This window comes from Pezoporus occidentalis, unplaced genomic scaffold (assembly GCF_034315485.1).
Source record: "Pezoporus occidentalis ecotype Australia unplaced genomic scaffold, CSIRO_AGI_Poc_V1 ctg235, whole genome shotgun sequence".
Classification (NCBI taxonomy): domain Eukaryota; kingdom Metazoa; phylum Chordata; class Aves; order Psittaciformes; family Psittacidae; genus Pezoporus; species Pezoporus occidentalis.
Genome location: NW_026914233.1, coordinates 1,210,033 through 1,225,921, shown reverse-complemented (window position 1 = coordinate 1,225,921; position 15,889 = coordinate 1,210,033). Strand labels below are relative to the sequence as shown.

The 15,889-nt window shown below is 45.2% G+C and overlaps 1 protein-coding gene across 1 annotated transcript in view; it reads right to left on the bottom strand.

Annotated features, from left to right (window-relative positions):
* Positions 1-12,506, bottom strand: part of TMC2 (transmembrane channel like 2) — a 30,863-nt gene extending 18,357 nt beyond the window's left edge. The window contains exons 1-9 of the mRNA XM_062621896.1: positions 12,461-12,506; positions 12,136-12,183; positions 9,850-10,234; positions 8,984-9,133; positions 8,050-8,140; positions 7,101-7,182; positions 6,729-6,835; positions 4,911-5,009; positions 1,216-1,358 (exon numbers count right to left, since the gene is read on the bottom strand). Coding sequence (XP_062477880.1) covers positions 1,216-1,358; positions 4,911-5,009; positions 6,729-6,835; positions 7,101-7,182; positions 8,050-8,140; positions 8,984-9,133; positions 9,850-10,234; positions 12,136-12,183; positions 12,461-12,506 — 1,151 coding nt within the window. The remainder of the gene's footprint in view (positions 1-1,215; positions 1,359-4,910; positions 5,010-6,728; positions 6,836-7,100; positions 7,183-8,049; positions 8,141-8,983; positions 9,134-9,849; positions 10,235-12,135; positions 12,184-12,460) is intronic.
* Between the last annotated feature and the right edge of the window lie 3,383 nt (positions 12,507-15,889).

The following is a 15,889-nucleotide window of genomic DNA, read 5'->3' as shown; positions in this document are numbered from 1 at the left end:
CAGCATGAAGAAAGTCTATTTACAGTGCTTCTGGGTCCTAGGCTACCACAGGATTATGGCTATCTTTGGATAGTTAAACTTACATCCTGATGCTGTCCAATCCACCCACTGCAACACAAAGTTTTAGTAAGACTGCAGTAGGTGCACAATGCTGGAACCAGTGGAGTAAGTCATGCAGGGAGAGAAAAAGGATTATTCTTGTTAATCAGCACAAGGGCAGATATGGCTTCTGCTGTTTCCTCTCTATTATTTGATCCCCGAAATCCTTCTGTAACTCCCACCAGAGCTCCTAGCACCAGTCCCTCAAGGAAAGCGAGACAGCAGATGATGAAATCCCCTGCAAACGTATAGCAAATCCCCACGTCCCACCCCAGGCAAAGGCTCAAGAAGCTCTTTCTGCTGCACAGCCACTTGCAGCAGCAATAGAAATCCATGGGTTTATTCTTTCTTACAAAGGAAGAAAAACCTTTGTATGTGAGTGCCCTTCAGGCAGAGACAGGGGGTTATTTTTGGCTTTGCAGAGCACATCTCAGCAGCAAGAAGTAAGTGCCTTGGCTGCAATGTTGGTGCCCTGGGGACGTTGCGGGGGCATCACCGGTAATGAGGGACAGTGCACCAGGAATATGGAGATTGGGGCACTGCTTTAAAACTCCACTGATTGCTTTGGAGACACATCAAAAGCAGTCTGGTACCGTTTGGCTCTTTTCTGTACCCCTTGCACCATCTGTGTGACTTGCATTGGCTTTCAGGAGTGGTTTTGAGGGTGGTTTTTTGCATTGAAAGGATGGGGAAAGGAGCCTTTGAAATTTACTGTAAGTAAAATCCTCCTTCATGTACAGAAATGGAAAAAATCCATGTGCATGTACAAATTCCACCTTTTTGATGACCCTGTAGTGATGTTGGTGAAAGGGTTAAAGCACTCTAGAGAGGAGGAGGAGGAGGAAGAGGAAGAAGAAGAGGGAAGGGGAAGGAGGTGGGAAGGTTCACAGTAATGCACAGCACATGGCTGAGGTGAGGGCTGCCCAGGTCCATCAGAGCCAGGGGTGATGGATGCTGAGGCCAAGTGCTTGAAGACAGCAGGCACACAGCCCCCTTTGCCCCACACTCCCCCAGCCATCCCCAAGGGCTGCATCAAGCCATAAGCTGTACCCATGGAGGGGAATCCAGCTGTGAGACACATCTGGGAGCAGAGAGGGCAATCCCAGCTGTACTTACGATCTTATAACAACCATCAGGCTGTAGCCAAAAACACTGACTCCAACCATGAAATATGCCATCGGGAGCCTGTATTTTAACCAGCCAATTGTCCTCTGGTTGTTGTAGTAGCCGTAAAAGAGCGCCGAGTATTTGATATAGCCCTGGAGGAAAAGCAAAAGCCAACCTTTGTGCAAGCTCTGCCGCTTTTCTTCTGCAGGAAAGGGGTTTCTGGTGAAAACTGAAGATTTAAACAAGGAAAATCAACGTGGAAAAGTTTTTAGCATCTCATTCTTGGCTTTCTTCTGCCCTGTCCCCTTTGAGAGCCATCCTCCTAAGAGCTTACCATCCTAAGAGGGGGGAAAGAGGGAGAGCACATCAAAGGATCCTGGCTCGGAACTAAAATGCAGGTTTTATCCATCACTATTTCACCCCTCCCAGAAAAACCTCCTTATTGCTTTTTGTGGCTGTAGCCCACCTGCTTCTCTAAGCCAGCATCAGACCCTCAGATCTTGTAGAAATGCTGTAGCAATGGGATTTCCCACCATGATAGGAAACTTTTCCTTTCAGCCAGGAGGCAGCTGATGCTTGGTACCCTGCAGGTTTAGTTCCTTTTACTGGCTCCCACCTGCAGAGCAAATATAGCTAAAATCTGAAATCAAAGCATTGCTTTCATGTGGAAAGCAAAGCTCAGACATGAGCTCTGTTATCAACCATGTTGTCTCAAGTAGATCTATTTTTTCCTGTACAAACTGCTGGGCATTCAATGAGTGTGCAGATTCCTGACCTGCGTTAGCACTCTCTCCCTGTTTTCCTGTCATATCTCATCCAAGTTGATGTGTATCACTGTGTATTGTACTTCTCTATTTTTTGCCTGTTGTCTTTCAGCTCGTCAGTTGTGTAGTCATTCAGTCTGGCCATGGAAGTTGAGCAAGCTCCCCTCTGATTAAGCCTTTGGAAAGACCAGAATTGAGGCATAACTTGAAGCTTGTATCAGAGGCTGTGTAATAGATCTTGTTTAGAGATACTGAATACTTTAAATGGGGAGGGATGTCTGGAGGTCATCTAGCCAAGCCTCCTGCTCAAAGTAGAGCCAAGTTCCAGATGATGTCCAGCTGAGTTTTGAAGATCTCTAAGGATGGAGATCCCGCAGTCTTTCTGGGCCTCTCTATCCAGTGTCTGACCACCTTCATTTAATCAATTAGACTCAGCTCTCCCTAAAGCACTGGGATTTTCATTCCTAACCTAATATAAAGCTTTGGTATCCCTGGGTGCAACATTAGCTGGGTGTTTTCCCTGCACAAAGCTCAGTCCCACAGGTATGGGACAGCTCTGCAGTCAGTGCTTCTGAGCCACCGGGGAGCATAAAGCAAGCCTGTGGCTCAATAGTGTGTTATGTGTAACATGTGCTGGGGAGGTGTAATGAAAAAATCCTCATAAAGTGTAAAGATAATGTCCCTGGAAAGTGCCAGTGAAGCTTGTTTGTCAGATTGTAATCCCAGACCTTTGTCTTTTTGATTCATCAAATAGCAGGGACTGAAGAATGAGGATTTCTGCTCGCATCACCCAGTATGTTCTGTAAACTCCATTTGTGAGACATGGTGTCTGGTGTCCAAGTGAGCTTTATTCCTTTCTACTCCTCTAGAAAGCCATGATGTAACCTCCTTGCTGCCAAAGCATATATTTCCTTGGCTCTTTTGTCTTGAAATGCGTTTTTCAGTATCACAGTTTTGACTCTTCATTTTATGCCTGCTCTGAAATAAGTTTCCCCACTGCATTTCTTTGGAATACTGGAATAAGCATCTATTAATTTTCAAAGGGCAAGCCTGTGAAGGGCTTCATTTGACATCTTCAGGCTGCTGAGGGTATAGGTGTACATCACTGCCCCATAGCTTCTCAGGCTTGTCAGATTGCTCCCTGATGTCAAGCAGCAAGGGAGTGAGTATCGGACCTGTATGGCAGAGGGGTTCAGAGGATCAAGCCTTTGATGCAATGTAGATGTAGGTACCAAGACACAAACAAGAGACTAGCAGATTGTGATAGCCAGCCTTTCATGCTGGTAGGGCCTCATCCAAGAGCAAATTTCCTTACTGACAAGTGCATAGTCCATGGTCTCCACGATGAAATCAATGGCTGCAGTTCAGCAGCAGTGCAGCACAGGTTCTTCTTTGTTTTGGAGGGGATTTTTTGTTTGTTAGTTTGGGTAGTTTTCTGGTTTTGGTTTGGGTTTTGACAAATGAGTTTAAATGCTGCTTATTTTTACAGTGTGCTGCTCAATTGAGCTTTTGATTCAGCGTTATGTTATTCAGAGTGTCACCAATTCACTTCTAATTTGGGATTCTGGCAAATGAGACAACGTGAAGAACAATAGCCAGAAGAATCCTCAGCAGAAAATGGGTGGTGAACAAAGGTTTGGTCCTGTTCAGTATTTGAAGCCTTATTAATAAATCCATTTAAATCATCTGCCTTACATTAAAGAGTTGAGGGGGGTTGTTTTAGCTAAGGGAATTGCAGTGAGGTTTATGACAGAAGAACTGGGTCTCTAATATGTGGACCAGCACCAACAAACATTTAATAAGCATCTCCAGAAGTAGCAGCTTTGAAAGTCAGATCCCAAGGTATTGGCCACAGCAGAACCTCCTCACTCCTGCACACATCTTCTTTTTTTGCCCTATCCCCTAAAAACACTTAATCCCTTTGGCCTAAATCTTCAAAGGCAGAGTCACTGACTTGGGGGGGTGTGTGACCTGGGGCTGCAGCCAAGCTCTTGTGGGCAGATGGAAACTTAGGTTTTACTTTTGGGTGCAAGTCCTAAACTTTGGTTCCAGCTCCAGGCTCTTATAAATATTTCAGGGGAGCAGGGATGGTAGGGATGTGGGGAATGGTCCCCTTCCTAAGGCTATGAGCAAGTTCGTAGTGGCTATTCTGAATAAAATCCCAGTGAGGAATGGGAGATGATGAGATCTATTTCTCTAGCTCTATGTATATTTAAAATACAGCAGAAATTTATTTATCAAGTAGTTCTTTCCTCTGAAAAAAGATCTTTCATTGAATGAGTTCTATGTCTCTACGAGACAACTACGTGCATGTGGTTTAAGAGAGTTGCACCAAGTTCACCACTGGGCAATTAACATTGTCACCTGCTTCTACTAATGCTCACAGACAAACCTAACTTTGGCTTCTTATGCTTCAGGAATAAAAATACTGTGTAGATAAAAGGACATGGGTTTCCCAAATCTACCTTAACTACCTTCTGTGTGGAACTGTGTAACTCCACTTTGTCCTGTTGCGTCTCATTGACATTCGGATGGTGTTAGCCAGCCAGGCTGGGGGAATGGTTGGGCTTGATGATCTTAAAAGTCTTGTCCAACCTGGTTGGTTCTATGATTCTATGTCCCCTTTGGAGTAAAAGTGTATCTGCTTTGTACCTGCAAACCTGAGACATACATGTCTGTGTGTGTATGTGTGTGTACAAACGCACGTGACATACAGAAGCTAGCACATTTGTGCATGGAAGTGGTTCAAATCCATATGTTGTTTTGGCCAGAAACCTCAGCAGATACACAAATCTTTTTCATTGCAGAAGGTGTCTTCATCTTCTGGAAGGAATAGGTGCATTGCTGGTTTACCTGGGCTCAAATCCATCCCTAACTAACTTCTGAAGGGCTTCAGGAGGTATTCAACCAATCTCAGATGATTAATGCTCATGTGCTTACCTCAAAATCCCATAGAACTGAAAAATCCATAGCTGTTGCTTGTTCAGCCCGGGGTACAGTTTTCCTTGGCATGCTCCCGTATGGCATTCCCATCAGAACCTAGTGGACATTAATAGCAGTGATGCATGTATAGTATGATACACTGCACAGTTTTTGTGGGTTTTTTGTTAACAAGACCCTTTGAGGTTGCTTTTGGTTGGTTTTCCTTTTGGTTGGTTTTAATTTCTTAATTCTGGAACAGCAGTTTAAATATTTATAATGAATTCCATTCAAATAACCAGAGGACTTCCCTTTCTCTGGTAACATCAGGTAGTATATTGCCAAGGACCTATATCCCTCAATGATCAGCTCCAGTTTAAACGTCCTTGGCTTAGCAAGAAGTTCTTAGCTTGAACTTCATGGGTGTAATGCAATAAAAGGATTAGCTTAATCTCTTTATGCAGGACTCCTCCTTTGAGAGAAGTCAAGAGCACTGGGTCGAGCTCGCAGTATATTTTGTATTTTAGGTCTCAAGGTGAGGTGAAGGACAGTTAGGTTTGGGAAAAAAGCATGTGACAAAATGGTGCAAAGAAGACTTTTCATGGCACAGCCTCTTCTGGCACCACACAAAGCAGCAAGCCCAGCAGCTATGGAAGACCAGGTGGAGAACATCAAGGGCTATGGAGAGTTAAATACATTTACAAGCAGACTCTAATGCTTATACCAAAATATCTCATTAATATTCATAGCCTAGAAAGGTCTTAGTATATAATCTATCACTTACTTTTTTAGGGCTATCTAATTAATTTCCAAATAATTTATGATTAAATGTTTATTGCCCAGTGGCTTTCCATATCATAACAGCTCAGCAGGCAATGAGTAACAGTATGCATACTTTAAAGAGGAAAGCTGTTCAGTCTTCTACCATATGCATAGCTCCTAACAAAATACATTTGTATTGTTTAGTGCTAATGGTTATGTCTCTTCGTCCTGGGAGGAGGAAGAGCTTTCACTTTTGATAGCGTGAGCAACCACATTAAGGAGAACAAAAGCACAGTCCTCGGGGGAGGCTCTGTGCTGCATTTCTGCTCCATAGAAATCTGCATTGAACAGAACAGATGCCACTGCCTGTGGATTGCACAGCCTTTAACGACTGCACTGAGTAATTTAGCCAGAGCTGTAATGGCTGCACTAAGAAATTCTTCACTAAATGGTCATATGAAGTTGGCGATGAGATGTTTTTCCTTCTCCAAGAACAGCGAGAAATAGGAAAACTAAAAATAAAGCTCTACCTTGTGAATCATCCGAATTAGAAGGACAGAAAAGGGATATTTCCCAAACAAATGTTAGATGGCAAAGTGCTGGGAAACTGTTCCTTCCCTTGACGGTTCCTCCTGTGGGGCTGTGCTTTAGCTGCTGCCCTGGGGCTACGCCACATATAGGGTGCAGAAGGGGTTTTCTAATCACTTTTACACCACAGTCCATTTCTTATGGCTTTTATGGACCTGAGCTTGTATCTAGGATTCCTAGGTCATGTTTTTCACTTTAGTTAAAACAAAAACTGGCCTTAAATTAGGGGTTTGAGCCCCTAATTTAGCCGCTGAATGGGAAAGATCTTTTAGGGCCTTTTAGGCCTCCTGATTTCAATCTGACTTTGTTTTTGTGTCAGCAGCAGCCTTGCAAGTTCTGTCTAAATAATCATCCTTGTACAATCATACTCATAAAGCACTAGCTGGTATAAGACACATGTTGGTGCTATAAATCTCATGTTCATGCATCCTTAAACCATCATCTTAAGCAATGGGCAAGATACTACTGAAAGGGGAATTAAGCACTTACCTCTGGAATTATAACCAGCCCAAATATTAAACCAAAAAGGACAAGATTCACTCCGTACATCCACCGCAGAAATATGAAGTAGGAAGCGACTGAGGAGCCAAAGTGACCTTAAACCAGAAGACACTTCATGGTTAGGAGTTTAGGAGGGTTAAACTGTCCCCAGCAACCCCTTTACCCTCAGGTCTCCCCAGTGTGTTGCCCAAGACGCTCCTGACATTCTCCACCACTGATGGAGACAGCAAAGCCCAGAGCTACCCGGGGTATGTGCTCCTCATTTGGCATCAGAGATGGGGATGAGGGAGCTGGAGCATTGTTTGGGTGAAGCAAAGCTGGCTTACAAAGGACAGAGACTGCACAGCAACTTCCACTTACTCTCCACTTCTTTTATCTTCATCTCCCAGGGTATGCACTGGGTTTTGAAATTGTCAAAGTCTCTCTTAAACTTCACCCATTTCTGAAACAAGACAACACTGCAGTGAGCAGAGAGGTGTGAAGAGGGAGGCTGCTTCCTCTGCAGGGCTTTTTAATGGCAGGGCTGGGTAGCATTGCGAAGGGTGGGTATAAAGTCCAAACCAGAAGCTCTGGTCTGGGTCTCATCTTTTGGGCTGTTTCAGAAACTACCTTCAATCCAAAAGTCCCCCAGCCCCAAGTGTTCACATTCATTACCTGAGTTTTAACCTTCCCAGGCTTTTGGAAAGCTGCAGTTGTGCTGTGTGTGCTATGATGCAGAACCAACTCTATTGGAAATACAATTTGATTTGGTAATATACTGAGCTCACATCCTTTCTCATCAGGCCAGCAGCTAAACTCCCATTGATTTCAGCATCTCAGGCCTCGCTCCATTTTTCACTTCTCGATATAATCTCCATGACAACATGCAACTTGGCTACCATCTTCAGTCTTAGAACACAGCCATCATTCTCCCTGTTATCTCCTCATTACTGGGGAAGGTGGAATTTTACAGGAGCCTAAGGGGCAGTGCAAGCATTTGGCGTGGCCTTTCGGTCCTTTAGGGGTACCTTGTCTCAAAGATAAAGGTTTTGGAGGCTGCAAGCAGAAATCTGTCGTTTTCCATGCTCCTACAAGCCCTGCCTTGCTTTTAGGAAGGTCTCAAGGAGATTCAGATGGGAGGCAAACTCTCCCTGTTTTTTCTGTAGTAGTCATAGTTTAGAAGCTGGCTAGTGCTTTTTTGAATGCAGGCAGGAAGTTACTCTGATTTGCTGCTGTTTCCTAATACAGGTTAATACACTCTACCAAGCAAAAAGTGCTGAATACAGAACCAGGTACCCAAGCTTTCCCCTGACATCACTGCTGCACTTACCTTTGCCATCATCATCTTATACGCGTACAATTTTTTGCCCTTCCCTTTTCCTAGAGCTCCTTCAAACTTCTCCACAAAAGCTTGTGCCTCCCTAGGTGCAAGATAAATAAGCAGGTTATTGAAACAACAAAGGAGTCGTTTTCTTTTCACTTCTTCACACATCAGTGCGAAAGCAGCTGTGCTCATGCAAGGATGGATGTGATGTCTGGTCTCCCTCCACACTCTGCCAAACACGGAGCAGAGGGGCATCACCACTCCCCACGGGGCTGTGCATGCCTTCCAATGCTATTTTGAAAGCTCTCCTGCTAGAAAGGGTTTTTTTAACCAACAGAGCTGGGATTTGAATCATTGCCTTGACACGGGGATGGTTTGTGATGATCCTGTTGACCTGCGGGGTTTGGTTTCCCTGATCTTCTCTGCCCCACTGATTCCACTGCCCTGCACTAAGGGGTCTCTGCAGCTGCCTGAGCCCTTCCCACATTCAACACTGTCTCTGCTCCATAAACCTTTGCAAATAACACAGCATTTTTCCAAGCAGCCCCACCTCAGGAGTGTGAAGTAACACGGCACTTTGCTGCTCTGATTTCTGCCTGACAATGGGCATGAGTAAGGAAACCAGGGCACAGAGTCTGCTTTAATAAGTAGCCTGGCAGTAGTGAGTCATTTGGTTTTAAATACAAGGGTAGAATGACCCGGCCATGGGTATCAGTTGAACAGATTTGCCTGTTCTTTGGTTACAGAGGCTGAAAATCAAATTCCACATTTTAACTCTGATCTTTGATGCCCAGACAGGCTGGCCAGGCTCTGCCAGCTGCTTTTGCTGAGGCTGGGCTGCTGCAGGAGCAGCAGCAAATATGCAGTCTCTAGGAAAGGCAAAGTGCATCTGGCAATCAGCAAAGACACCTGGACTGTGGGCTCCTGGTGTGAATGGTACCTGAGCACCGAGAGCTTCTTCACCATCCTCCAGGGCTTGTTCCTCATGGTGGAGATCAGCTTTTTCTTTTGCTCCACCTGCTCCATCAGCATGGCAAGCTCTTCCTCGGATGGTGACTCCTCATCAGATGAGTTGGAAGAAGCAGAAGTGCTGGCAGAGACACAAGTAAAGGGCACAGAATAGAAAGCCTTTCAGGAGTTAGAGGGAAGGTCACTGGCCCCTGGAGATCCCACTCTGATGTGATCACAGTGTCTCACTATCTCCTGGCTTGCTGTGAGCTGAGATGCTCAGGGCAAGGCTGCTTAAAGCCAGGATAATGAAGAGATGGTTGCTCCCCACCATAACTCACCCAGCTTTGTGTTTTGGATCACACTTCAGCTACGGAAGCACTGCCTAAGCTACAGTTGGCTCTGGAGAAATGCTTTTCACATGTTCAGAAGGAAATAGAAGATATGGGGAGAAGCAGAGGGTTGGGACAAGCAAGGTTTGGAAGAGGAAGCGATTTGAAAACGTGAGAGATCCATTTTAACCTGAATGGTTCCATAGGCCAACCAAGAAAACATGCCCAGATCTGAGTGGCTTAAGCTGTCCTGTTGAGGAGTGGTTTTCTAGCCCCAGCTCTAGGCGCTGGGGCTCCACTACATGCATGGGTCTGATCCTGGCTGAGAAATAACAACAGAAGACCTTGGTAACCCTTTGTTTATGTGCCATTTTACACTATTCTTTTCCACTGTTGTACCTCTCCTGGGAGAGCAGTAACTTATTCACAGTCTATGGGTTTTGCGGTTCTGACCCTTATGCCACTGGCATGTTTATACCGCTGCCCACCCGACACGAGGCACCATACCCGGGGGTTGTTCAATTACCTGTTTTTCCTGTCTTTCTTCTGTTTGTTCTCCCCCTCTTTTCCTTTCTTATTTGCTTTCTTTTCCTTGTTTTCTGACTCCTTTTGACCTTTGGTAGGAGCCTTTTTGCCTCTCTGCCGGCTTCGATCCTCTCCTGCCTTTTTTCCACCACTGCTTTTCCCTTGGTAGTTCTTTCTCCTAGAAGCTTCGTTTTCTTGGCTACAGCTGTCTTCCTCTTTGCTCTCATCTTCTTCTTTGTCTTTCTCTTGCTTTTTCCTTTCAAGTCTGCTTGCTCTGCCAGTTTCCCTGAGGGGTTTTTTCTTGGGTGTCTTGTCCTTTATTTCATCTTCTGCAAAAGATAAAAACCAAGTGCATCGGGAAATCCATGCTGGCAAAATAAGGATTCATCAGAAAAGCATGGGCAGCCAGGTTTGCCTGATGCAAACCCTAATGAAGCCAATAAGCAGATGCCTGTTGAGGTTGGTGGGCTTTGCATTATACCCCCTCCAAGAGCCACATCCAACTGTTCGGTTATGGAGCTCCCATTTAGGACAGTATGGCTGATTTTAGCACATCAGTGACTTATATGTGGCCATAAAGAAACTGGAAATCAGCTACCAACGCAAAAACCCATCCATCAGAGAGCACAGACAGGTATCTTCCCAACCTGTAAAGATGCCAGAGCAATGGAAACAGAAATCACAGTTGGTTATACAGTATGAAGTTTGCTTATTGGCACAATGTCCTTGAAAGACATTTACTTTTCAAGGCTGGGGATGGAGGTCTTCTATTTACAGAGAGAAAAGGCACAGCTTAGGAAGGACCCAGTTTTGTTTCACTGAGCTTGCTTTTATATAGGAAGGTCTATATCCAGAGGTAAAAAAAAAACAAATAGTCTCTGATGCATGTTCCATTCTTATTGGCATGCAAGCTAAAATCCTCTTTTGTGCTGAAGTCAGAAGTGCTTCCAGCTTGAAGGACTGGAATAGAGCAGGATTTAATTGCATGATATTATAGAAAGGGGAAAAGGAACCAAAAAACCCCACCCTTTTACCTCCAAGGGCATTAAAATCAATTGTAAGTTTCCCACACTCTCTTGGCTTCTAATTTTCCAAAATTTCTGGCTGATGAAAATCAAGTGTTCAAGCAAACAACAACAAAAAAAAAGGTATAATTTTGGCGTTGGTTTATTTCCCCAGGGTAAGGGAAATTGTACTAGAAGGAGGAAATCAGGCAGGAATGGGCTCCAGAGTGAAAACTGAGCAGCCGAAAGGTGAACAAAACTAGAAGGAAAAAGAGTTTGAGCATCTTTGTGAGAAGCTAGAAATTAGTAACAAGCAAATGGTTTTGTTAGTAGGTGGTGGCTGTCACTCTTGTCACTGGGAATGAGAAGTTGCTTTCAGCTCATTCCTCAGGAGCCATTAGGGTAGGCTTCAGTTACTCTGTAATGGTCCATCTCAGCTGAATTTCAGTTAGTGACCTAGGTCAAAGGACCACCCCTCTTTGGGTAAATGTTCATTTTATGGAGCCAACTATCACAGTTTTCAGTTGCAACCTATCAAATACGAGGTGAAGTGTGGAAAAGGCATTTGCTACTTTTATTGCCTTGTCTGCAAATATGGAAAAGGTGGATATGGTTTAAAACCACAAAAAATCCCAGTCATTTGCTAATTATTGTCTCATGTTTTATGGATTGTGCAGACACGGTTGTGAACAATTGTTGTGGTAGCATCTATATTCATATCACCTCTCCAGTGCTGTTGCCTCTTTATCTTTCTTTAGTTAGTGTTATAATGCTACCACATAGCTATTTCTCTTTATTTACCATACTTACAGGGTTAAAGTTGGTTTTAATCCTGTCACTGGCTCTTCCTGATTTTCTTCACAGCCATCACTCTGCTTCCAATCCATTTTCATTTTTCTCTTCTCATGGCCATAATTAATCAAGATACCAGCATGTTATGGTCTAAGCAAGCATTACAGGGAGGGCAAGCAGGACCTTGCTGTGATGCAAAGCACCTTGAATAGGATGGTGCTTTACTGCAATGCCTGGTTTACTAAGGAGGACTGCCAAGGGACATGGGCTCTGACAGCTTCCTACCCTAGAGCATGGATGAAAGGGAGCAGACTGCTTAAGGATGATAGTTTACATATCACCAAGTCAAACCTCTAGGGGAAAACCTGCTTGCTTACTAGTAGCTGATGAAATGGTTCCTGTTGTCGAGCAAGTAACAAGCCACAGAGAAAAAGAAAAGGTATCACCTCTTGTATTCCAAACAAGACCACACTTTTAAATCTCTACATTACCTTCACTGTCTGTGTCACTTTCCACTTGTCCATCAATCTCTATTCCAGCTGCAAGACAAAGAGCAAAGAGGAATCGCATTTGTTACTGGGATTTACACACGTGATGCTTTACGCAGCTAGCCATTAAGTGCCAGCTGGAATTGGCAGAAAGTCCCTTACTGATTAGACATTATATTCTTTTCATATAGTGATGTTCTTCATATTTGCTTTAGTTTGGCAGGTTGACAAAAGTTCCCCGCATGAGCAAACTGAAACTGCATTGACAGACACAAAATGGTGTGCTTGGAAAGATTTGGCAGCATCAAAATGCAACAGTGATACCAACCATCTTCCATGATGACCTGTAAAGCACATTTCTTTTTCTTCCCCATGGCAGCCTCCGGTCCTATGCACAGACACCGTAGCTGCTATGCTGCACACCCCAATCATATGCAGGTTACTCTCTCTTCCGGTGCCCATGGGCTTGTCTCCTTGACGTTGCAGACAGATGGGCACACCCAGATGTCAGTGACTTCTTGCTTCTGAGCCATGTGAGCAGGGGAGGGAAGGAAAGGGTGGGAGAGGCAGGGAAGACCCGGGCTCTGCCTCAGCCCACCCAAACGCTTTCCCTTCTTCTCCCTTCTCCCTGTGAAAAAAGCACCCATTGGCATTACATTGCAGTTCATTATTTAAACATGAAGGAAAGCCCTTTGGTGGATGCATGGGGGTATCGTATGAAACACAGACACAAGTCACGTCTGGTTCTGACATAAGCATGTGGCTGAAGTCTTTGGAAGGATCAATTTTCTTAATGCCATATTCTTTACTGAGCTACACCAATCTGTGTAACTCTGTTAGTCATCCCCCTGCACCTTATTAAACCTCTCAGTCGGTGCCCCTCAGGGCATGGCTGTGGGTCACCTTCTATCCTCCATGTGTGCCTTTAGTAGGGAACCCATGAGCTAATAGATGCAGCAAGGAGTCAGGAGTCAGGACACCGGGATCTCTCTTTCCTTTGCACCCTTACTCTGTATGACCTTTGCATCCTCATTGCACTCGCTGGTAAAATAGGATAGATTTTCCTTCTAGGTGCTCAGAGGCTTAATTAATTAATGCGAGACCCTCATGTGGAAGGTCCTTTAGTACCGCAAAGTATTGTATTGCAGGCTGCAGCTTGCAGCCCTCTGATGGGTCAACAAGAGGTTTGTCTGAGCAATCTCCGGTGTAAAACCTGCAGCACTTGCTCCAGCTGCAGCTCCTTTGGAGAGCTGGTGCATCCCCGGAGCAGGGCTTCTCCCGCAGGCATGCGGGATGGGCAGGAAGGCTCTCACAAGAGGAAACAGACCCTCGTTCCTTCTCTGAAAGCTGCTGCAGACCCCCAGCTTGCACAGGCATCCCTTGGAGGGCCTGGCACGGTCACAGTACACAAAGCCTCTTATCCAAGTGCTGATAGGGAGAGTGTTAATTCCCCCCTTCTGTCCCAAAGGGATGAGCTTTGTTGGACATCAGCTTGAGGCTGCTGGCACCGGGGACTCTTGTGGATGATTCCTGTTCTGGGTCAGGGGCAGCACCCAGGAGACTCTCTGATGGCTTTTGCTCACTGAATTCTGGTCCAAAGGCACCTTTCAAGTATTTAAGTCCAATCCCATGGATTTTTTTGCTCTGCCTTTGACTTTACCTCAACTTGCCTGAGCTAAATACATAGCATATGATATATACCCGCACATTATTAACAACTCTAACCCTACACATTCATTGCACAGGGCATTTTCACTGTGGGCTCCCCACACCAGTGGGTCTGACTGGGTCTGAAGACAGTGGCAGTGGGTTTTGAAGGTCTTCCCAGTGAACAGGTTTCACCTGTAGCCCTATGTGTAGATGTGGCTGGTTGAAAAGTTGTTCCAAATGGGATCAGTAGGTCATTGCAGTTGCTGGAAGCTGATGGAACGGATTTGCTTCAGGCTACTTCAGTTGCCTGAAGCCTCAGCCCTAAGCATTTCTTTCCCCAATAGTCTTCATTTTCCATGTTAAATGAAAGCCACATTTCTGGAGGATCATGTGGTAAGAGCAAAGGGTTGTGGATGCCCATCAACCAGCCGCAATACTGTGCTTGGTGCTGGCCCTGCTTCTGTCTCATGGCATCCTTCTTCTCCACCAAGTCATACTCAGATGCTTTTTGTATCCTCAAGGTATGTTTATGTGAGCATCTCAGTGCCAGATGAGAGTGTCCTTGTTTCTACCCTGCCATATGGTCAGTAATTCACCCATTGTCTGCACTGGGCTGGGGCAGATGCAGGATCCAGACCTGCTTGTGTCACTTGGCATACCCAGAGGTACCAAGTAGATGAAAAATCATGGGGACTAAAACTTCATTTTACTATCAAAATATACAGCCAGGTAATACTTCTGTCCTGCATGTTCTTTGATATTATAATCTGTCCATGGTGATGGTGTGATGCTACATGGCAGTCACAGGGGCTTTGGGCATCCTTTGCCCTATGGGGTGTTCACCCCACACTGTGGGTGATAGCTGAGTGGTCCCCTGGGATCTATTCTATGGAATAGAGCAGGAATGGTAGCTGTTTTGTGCAGCACTCATGAGGCAACACATCGGTATGGCTGTTTAGTGGCTGAACATAACTTGCAGTAAGCTCTGTATGGATGTTTCTTCACTCCCCTGTACTTACACTTTCCAGTGTAGCGAGTTTGACCATGGAAAAACTGTGCTCTTGTAGGCTGGGTGGCAGCATTTTACCCTTGCATAGGAAGGGAACATTAATTTTCACACTTCCTACTTCACTGGACTCCATCCCATGGAGGGGTTGGAAGAGGCTTATTAAAGTGGCTGTTCAAGCACTTAAGCTTCAGAAATCCCTACGTTACTTTTCAGACTCAGCCTATGGTCCAACAGACCCCTTTGAATAAGATCTGCTGCTCCCCTTCCTTTGCCTTAGAGCCTCAGAATAAATAAACCCATCCCAGCTGATGCTGTCTTCCTCCCGTGGAAGCAAAATGGTCCATGTGCAGCCACGCAAGCATGATGAGAAACCCTGAGGTCTTTTTCCCTCTTGGGACATGTCCTTGGGGGTAGAGGCAAAGCCACTGTCACTTTGGAAGCAGACTAGGCCATGCCAGAGGGTGTGATGCAGAAGACAGGCTGAGCAAAGGAAGTTTCAGGAGTGGGGATCAGGGCAGCAAAGTGGTGTCACACCAGCCGAGACCAAGTGCAGCTTGGTGAGGCCAAACCATGGATGTGCCAGCCTCGTTTGCCTTGGGTTTGGGTATGTGCTTAGAGATCTGTGATTTCCCCTCCCCACCTGAATCAGACTGGTGGAGATCTCACTGTACGTCTCTGCTGGTTTTGCCTGTGTGATACTGTGCTTATAGTTCATGGCCACCGACAAGTGCTGGTCAAAACCACAAAGTGTAAAGCATAAAATGCATAGTTTTTCATGTTCAGGTTGAATTAATAATGGGGAAAAAACTTAAGGTGGGACATTCTACACAATGCTGTATTTGAAATAAGGAAAATGTTCTTCATTTCATGTCCTTTTGACACCCATCTTGCTTGGTGGTAGAAGGTGTTTCATTAAAAGAAGCACATATAAAAACCTTGCAACAAGCCCCAGGCATGGCTGGCCTGGGAGAGCAAAGAGACATCTCCTGCACTGTGAGAGAGGTCTCACAAATGAGGACTTTCTGCTTCTGTGTGTTTGCATCAAACAGATCCCAAAATAGCTCCAGGTAGGGCTGACCTGGGCCTGCATAGCTGTAC